The sequence below is a fragment of the Hordeum vulgare genome, chromosome 3H, assembly GCF_904849725.1.
Source record: "Hordeum vulgare subsp. vulgare chromosome 3H, MorexV3_pseudomolecules_assembly, whole genome shotgun sequence".
Lineage (NCBI taxonomy): Eukaryota > Viridiplantae > Streptophyta > Magnoliopsida > Poales > Poaceae > Hordeum > Hordeum vulgare.
The window spans coordinates 21811230-21819303 of NC_058520.1; the positions used below are offsets into that span (position 1 = coordinate 21811230).

Consider the following 8074-nt stretch of genomic DNA (forward strand, 5'->3'; position numbering starts at 1 on the left):
CGACTGCGACGAGTGGAAGGCCGAAAGTGAAGGGAGCATGTGGTGGCACAGTGAAGGACGCCGCTCGTGTCGTCTAGGGTTAGGCCGTGGGAGGGGGCAACTAGCACCGTTGAAACACATGTTGATGTGTTATAAGTATTGCACATCTAAATCTTATGTTACTGATCTTACACAGAGTATATGTATGCATATTTTTTTATATACGTTGTATTTGATTAAGTCACTTAGATGTATAACAACAAGGACACATCTAGAAGATGAACATGTCAGAGCACGAGTACGAGCACAGATGAAATGTGTCATCTCCCCATAAAGAATTCATAAGGGAAAATCGAAAAACAGAGAAGTGTATGTATCCCTAAAAAGAGGACCGACACTGACGGGGCGACCCCACCCCCGTGTGTTCCTCTTCTTCGCCGCTGGCCGACCAACCCCGACTAGCCGGCGCCGGCGCGGGCGCATACGGAGACTCCTCCAGCGTGCGGTGGCGGCACAACGACCGACCAACTCCTTCTCCACCTCGCGGCTAGTCCTCTTGCCAAGGGCGTCAGCCGTCAGGTATTGTATTCCTTGTGCAGTGAGTCTATGCTCGCTCGCTCGCTCGGCGATTCACTTGGGTCTGGGGGAGATCTCATTCGTGTGTATAGCAGTGCAAATCTCTTGATGTAATTTTGGAGAGCTGGACGTGGTGTATAAAATAGGCCAATCTGAGATCCCTTTGATGGTGCGTTCTCAGTCTGTAGCGTGTGCTCTGGACCAGCTGTGACCAATGCAGTCTGTAGCTCTATACTTCACAAAATGGGGGCATGTTTGGGGTATGAATCGTGTATCTGTTTGCTAGAGGATTAAAGTCATATATGTCTGGCAGCACATGGACCACGTTTGTTTCTGCAACTGAGACATGAAATGCGTAGGAAAGCATCACCTCTTTTTCATTCTTTTGAGTTTTTTATGATTGGAATTGGAACCAGCTGCGGTTGTTATAAAGTTGATGTCCGAAAGCACCTACTGCATTAGGTGTATCCAACTTGCTGAAAGCTTACGATGCCGGGCGTTGTACATTGTACAAGTCTCTGAACTTACAATGCTATCGATAGCTATCTTCATCACCATAGAGATCCAACAATGTAAAGTTTCTCAAGTTCTCTCAGTATTTTCATTTGCCCATTTTTCCTGTTTCGCGTGCACACTTGCAGTGGATTATATTCGAACAAAGCTACGCCTCCACACACTGCTATGTTGTAGTCCATACAAGATAATCACAGGAATGTTGATCTGAAAAAATGATAATCACAGGAATCAGGAAGAGCAAATGGCTTTAAATTTTCACTACTTGTCTTTTACAGTTTGAAGGTGAACAGGCCAGGCCAAGGTTTATGCCTGTTCGCTGTTACACCCTAGCTCCAAGCCACAACGTGGCTAGAAAGCACAGGGTCCACGGAGGTGCATCTGGCTCCTGATTGATTTGGTGCTACATTTTTTGCTACTGTGAACTGTTGCACTACTCTTTGATTAGGCTCAGTTGGTAAGGTTTCTGTCTCCACGTGTTCATATATACCGCCACGCCTTCTTATACAACAAATCAGCTTATGGTCAGATGTAGATGTACTTTCACATTGAAATGATATCCCTTTCCTTAATTATGACAATGAGTGTGGTTTCTCCTGCTCACTATTTGTCTTCATATTTTGAGGCAATGTCAAGGAACCTCATGTGTAACTGTAAACTGACATCGAAAGGCCTTTCTAATTTTCAGGATGAGCTAGGATGCCAAAGCTTTTGGACAGCTATCTTTGTTATGCGCTGGACAGTCAGCATTGCATTTTCACCATTTGTATTTAGTTTTTCTTCCGTTGTTGTTCCTCTTTTCCTTTTTTCTCTTTTGAAAAGAGGTATAACACGCCCGGCCTCCGCGCAATGTTTTTTCCCCCTAGCATACGGCAAAATTCTTTGAACGCACAAAACACAAAACCTACAAGTTATTCTTTTGTGAAAAACATGAGCCCAGCTGGAGACCACTTAGAAAAGGGAACTAGTGTTGTTGCTTCAAAAAAGGAAAAACAAGTAAAAGGTCTCTCTCAGCTCGATACAAAACATGTAGTACATACCACATATATATGTATAATACTCTCTGCGAAACAGACTGGATCTGGAGGTATCAGTACAAACAAAAGTGTTTCATTGGTATCGACGATTGTGCTGGTAAATCAAGCAGTAATGACAATAAGTAAGCAATGGACAGCCCACCATTCTCCGTCACAAGAGTCGAGACACCATATATTGCAGCTGGCTGGCTTGGTAGGCTCCGCTATCTAGCTTGCAGTTTTTACACAAGTTGAGGAAGGCACCCGACGGCTTTATAGCAGAACTGTTGTTTCCTCCAGTACGCTGTTGCAATTGGATCTGGTACGGCATCTGAAATCGGAAGGATTTGTTCGATCTTCTCCAGTTAATTAGAGTATCTGTATGTGCATTTACTCTACTGCTGCTGGTTCCCTTGCAGAACTCTGATCAGTTTAGTCCATTGATCACCCCCGATTGAGGTGAGTCGTGGTATAGATTCAGGTATATATATCCGATCTCAGTGTGCTGCACTTGTGGATCTATAACACAGTTGGTGGTATTCCTATTGTTCACTAGTTCGTCGATAATCTTGTGTCATCTATTGCAGCTGTAGCACCATAGTTTTCTCTTGGTGATTGGCCGGTGATCTTCTATTATCTAATGATTCTATCTTGCGCTCGGCCTTGCAAGGTCTGAAAACTAGCAATTGGCTGACAATTGGAGCAAACTATGTCTTATTATTGACGATTTTTCCCTTGTTGGAAGGGTGGTTTGTGAGGTAAAGACTTGCTATCATACTTTCATGTATAACTAAGATGGAATAAGTAGTAACATTTCTAGTCTAGCATATGCATTGATCAGGGGTAAAGAAGCTGGAACCGACAAACAAAAAATGAGTTGTATGGTCAATCAGTATGTTGTAACTCAAATACTCAAACTCAATGCAGTATTTCCTGTGATTCAGTATATATGTATGCTTATATACACCAGGGGTATTGTATCTGTACGTATGTTGCATAGCTCCAGTATGCTAATTTTGAAAAAATATGTTAATAGCAAGTCAGTAGTTATATAGGTAAATATCTTTTATTTCATTATAAATTTTGTGAGACTTGACACATGTTGAAAGCATGTTAACACCGTGTGTGTGTGTGTGTTTGTTCATTTTCAGCCTTCAGTTTTTGCCATTCCCCAAAACAAGTCATCACACCTTGGTGTTTTTTGGTGACCCCTAGCGTTGAGTTTGTCTCATCCATGGGAACAATACTGGAAGTTTTGCTTCGATCATGTGCCAGCAAATTGCAAGATATCATTACTAGTGAGGCCATACTAATCTTAGGGGTGAAACAAGAGCTCGAAGAAGTGTTGCGGCGGGTAGAACTGATACAGTGTTGTATACATGATGCTGAGAAAAGGAGGACAAAAGAGCTGGCAGTGAACAATTGGCTTGGTCAACTAAGAGATGTTATATATGATGTTGATGAAATCGTGGACGTGGCTAGATGTAAAGGAAGCAGGCTACTGCTTGATGATCCTTCATCACCATCATCAAGCAAATCAGCAAATTGTAAAGCCCTTTCAGTTTCCTCTTTCTTCTGTAACATCCGGTCACATCGCAATGTTGCTATTCGGATTAGAAGCCTCAATAGAAAGATAGAGAATATCTCAAAGGACAAGATATTCTTATCATTAAATAGTAGTACACAACCTACAGAAAATGGCTCAACATCCAAACTGAAAAGAAGCTCCAATCTTGCTGAGCCTAATCTTGTGGGAAAGGAGATCATTCATTCAAGTAGGAAGTTGGTGGACTTAGTGCTTGCACACAAGGAAAATAAGTCTTACAAGCTTGCTATTGTTGGAACGGGCGGAGTTGGAAAGACAACACTCGCTCAGAAAATTTACAATGACACAAAAATAAAAGGAAGCTTCAAGATGCATGCATGGATTTGTGTTTCACGGGACTACAATGAAGTTACTCTTCTGAAAGAGGTTCTCCGGAATATTGGTGTGCATCATGAACAAGGTGAAACCATAGCAGAGCTGCAGAGTAAGCTTGCAAAAACAATTGAAGGAAAGAGTTTCTTTCTGGTTCTAGATGATCTATGGCATTCCAATGTATGGACGGATTTATTTAGACTTCCCTTACATGCAACAACTACAGAAGTAATATTAGTAACGACACGAGATGATCAAATTGCATTGAGAATAGGCACACAGTACACCCATCAAGTTGATCTCATGTCAGCAGAGGTGGGATGGGAGCTGCTTTGGAGGAGCATGAACATTGATGAAGAGAAACAAGTGCAGAAGTTGAGAAACACTGGGATTGAGATTGTTCGTAAATGTGGTCACCTGCCTCTTGCAATCAAGGTCACATCTAGTGCTTTGGCCAGCAGAGATCTAACAGAGAATGAGTGGAAACAGTATCTAGGCAAATATATTGGCTCCGAGAGCATTCTCTTGGATGAAATAGAATTAGCTTTATATCTAAGCTATGACGAGTTACCTCATCGTCTGAAGCAGTGTTTCCTATATTGTGCTATGTATGTTGAAGACTCTATCATTGAACGTAAACAAGTTACTATGTTATGGATCGCTGAAGGCTTCATCGAGGATCAACCAGGCCAACTACTAGAAGACATAGCAGAAGAGTACTACTACGAGCTAATCCATCGGAGTCTCCTCCAGCCAGATAGGATAAGTTTTGACCAGACTAAATGCAAAATGCATGACCTCTTAAGACAGCTTGCTTTAAATATATCAAGAGAAGAATGTTTTGTTGGAGATATTGAATCATTAAGGGGTGAAAATATGTCAAAACTGCGACGTGTTACTGCTGTCGCGGCTAAGAAGGATATATTAGTGTTGCCTAGCAAGGATAAGGTGGTAGTTAAGGTGAGGACTTTCCTAACTGTTCGTGGTCCACAGAGAATTGATGATACATTGTTAAAGAGATTTCTCCTCCTTCGTGTTTTAGTACTGAATTACTCACTTGTGCAAAGCATTCCGGACTATATAGGAAAAATGGTACATCTACGCCTACTGAATCTAGATTATACCGGCATATCTTGTCTTCCGGAATCCATTGGCTCCCTAAAGAACCTTCAAGTACTGAGCTTGAAATGTTGTAATGATCTGCAAGGTCTTCCTTCAGCAGTGACACTGTTGAGCCGTTTAAGATGTATTGACCTTTATGGCACAAAAATAAATCAAGTTCCACGAGGGATAGGAAAACTGAATCTCCTCACTTATTTAGGAGATTACCATGTTGGTGATGGAAGTGATAATCCTGGTATACAAGATGGATGGAATTTGGAAGAGTTGTCTTCTTTGTTGCAGATAAGGTATCTTTCTCTTGTTAATTTGGAAAGAGCTGCTTATTGCAGTACAAATACAGTGCTTACGGACAAAAAGCATCTAAAAACACTAGTACTAGATTGGGATGGACGTGGAAAGGGATCATATTCAGAAGATGACGTCAGCAATGCTGAGAAGGTCTTTGAGCAGCTAATACCTCCACACAACCTGGAAGATCTGTGTATCTTTGGATTCTTTGGTCGGCGGTATCCTGCCTGGTTTGATACCACCTCTTTGTCTTCATTAGTATACTTGAAACTCAAACATGTACGATCATGTGTGGAACTTCCAGCGATCTGGCAGTTACCGAACTTGAAATATCTGAGGATTGATGGAGCACATGCAGTTACCAAGGTTGGGCCTGAATTTGTTGGCTGCAAGAAGGGAGATCATGTATGCAATGAGTTGGTTGCTTTCCCTAAACTTGAATGGTTGATCTTCAATGGTATGCCCAACTGGGAGATGTGGTCTTTTTTTGTGGAAGAAGTTGTTGCTGAACAAGGAGAGGGTGGAACCAGTGAGATTCGAAAAGTGGATGCCCAATCTTCAAGGTTGCAACTGCTTCCTCGTTTGGTGGGGCTGCAACTTCACGGTTGCCCGAAGCTGAGGGATCTGCCGCAACAGCTTGGAAAGGACACCGCTTGTTTGAAGCAGCTCAGTTTAAGAGGACTAAACAACTTGAAGGCTGTGGAGGACCGCCAAGTGCTCTCTGAGGTCCTTATTATTGAGGATTGTGAAGGCCTAGAGAAGGTCTCCAACCTCCCTGAAGTGGCGGAGTTGTATGTGGGTGGTTGTCCAAACTTAAGCCATGTAGATGGATTGGATAGTTTGCAGCGGCTGGGGCTGGTCAAGGATATGCAAGAGATATCCTTAGGTTGGGTGTCTGGGCTTCAAGACCAGCACCAGCGACTTCATGGCGAGGACCTGGATGTCTTCACGATGTTTGGGAGGTCGAAGGCTCAAGGTATATATGAACACTGCACACCGGTTGGATATTTTGTATTGTCTTTGAATGTGTCAACCACGTAGTCATAGTTACTTAGGTTATATTGTTACTTAGGTTGCAACCACAAGACAATTTTGAATGTGTCAACCACGTATATATGAACAAGGAGAGGGTGGAACCACAAGACAATTTTGTAACTCATTCGATTCATGCATTGGAACCCTATGTTGTTACTTAGGTTATCATGATCGTCCTTTTAGAGTTTATAATATTGGCATCTAAACATAACTTCTCAACATTTGCTCCCATATTGCTAATCATATTATATAAAATGGTGGCAGCCTAGGACTGGTGGTGCGGTTCTTTTCGGGTGGCAAAACACGAGTCATACTCATACCAAGCTGAGGAGGCTTGTCCATGCTGAAGATGTGTAGCGAGCTGGTGAAGGAAGTGTCCTTTTTTTCTTTGGGCAGGTTCCCTGGAATTAATGTATCGAGTTTCATGTTACTCCTTTTTGAATTTTTTCCGGAGACCTTAGTTGTACTGAATCTGCATGGCATGGTCTCGTTCTTTGGATGTAACCCGCAGATTTCGTTTTATTTCATTCTGAACTTGGGGTCGGGGGCCCTTTGCTGTAGTGAATCTGCGCCGCACGGTTTCGTTGTCTGAATGTAATAGATGAAGTTTGTTTTGGCACGGTTCTTTTCTTTCAGTGGAAGTGATGAATTTCGTTGTGTTTCATTCTGAGCTTGGGCCTGAGGCGTTGCCACACTGAAATTGCGTAACCTGTATTGCCAAACCTGCATTCTGTTTCTTTATGATTTTGATTCTTTCAATGCAAGTGAGGAACTTCGTTTTGTTTCTTTGAATGTAAGAAAGAACATTTTGCTCGTATAAGCCTGTGTTCCACTGTATCGTCAAACTGCATCATTCAAAAGACAGACGAAGAAGATGATGTCAAACTGACACAGCTGCAGAATGGACGTGTGCTGTGCGGCGAATGTTGCTGTTGCAGAGCTCCAGCGGCACAACCCCGGCCCAGAGGGAGGTATCCCTTCGCCGGAGCTTTGAAACTTCGGCGAAGGCTGGACGGTGATGACAAGGAGGTGGCCAAGTACGTTTCGAAGGCAGAAACTATGGTTGCACGATCTGCCATAGTAGAGACCAATGCAGATGCTCTTCAGTGTTAATATCTTTTTCTTTTCTTATCTTAATTAACAAGTGCGATGCAGTGCACGATTAAGGTGTGAAAGGTTTGCCCTGCTTAGCTGAAATATTGATTTGCGCCAGCGTAACAGATATATCAAACTTATGAATTGCTGAACAAAATTCAGCCCGTCAGAAGTTGAGACGTCCAGTTGAAAGCAGGCTTTCAAATTTTGAAGATACAATGCAGATAGTGGTGGTCTACACCTGCTAAGTAAAGCTTGCCCTTTTCTATTTCTTTTATTTGCATTTCCTATTTTTTTAGTGTTCCTTTCTTGTTTTCTTATATTTTTGGTCTCTTGTTATAACAAATACATACCTATTTTTTGAAAATACTCAATCAATTTGAAATAATGCAAACACTTTTTCAAAATGTACACAAACGTTTTTTTAAAAGACATACGAAATTTTAATTACATGAATATATTTGATGAATACATGATTTTTTAATGCGTGCATCATTTATTAATTTCATAAACATATTTTGAATATATTTTT

The 8074-nt window shown here is 41.8% G+C and overlaps 1 protein-coding gene across 1 annotated transcript; it reads left to right on the top strand.

Moving 5' to 3' along the window:
• Positions 1 to 2615: 2615 nt before the first annotated feature.
• LOC123442671 (putative disease resistance protein RGA4) lies at positions 2616 to 7091 on the top strand. Its single transcript, XM_045118775.1, has 3 exons — positions 2616 to 2842; positions 3236 to 6388; positions 6712 to 7091. The coding sequence occupies exons 2-3, from the start codon at positions 3319 to 3321 to the stop codon at positions 6714 to 6716; spliced, it is 3075 nt and encodes a 1024-aa protein (XP_044974710.1). The 5' UTR covers positions 2616 to 2842; positions 3236 to 3318; the 3' UTR covers positions 6717 to 7091.
• Positions 7092 to 8074: the final 983 nt, after the last annotated feature.

Excerpts from the sequence above, each read along its gene's own strand:
- LOC123442671 (XM_045118775.1), top strand. The coding sequence starts at position 3,319 with ATGGGAACAATACTGGAAGTTTTGCTTCGATCATGTGCCAGCAAATTG.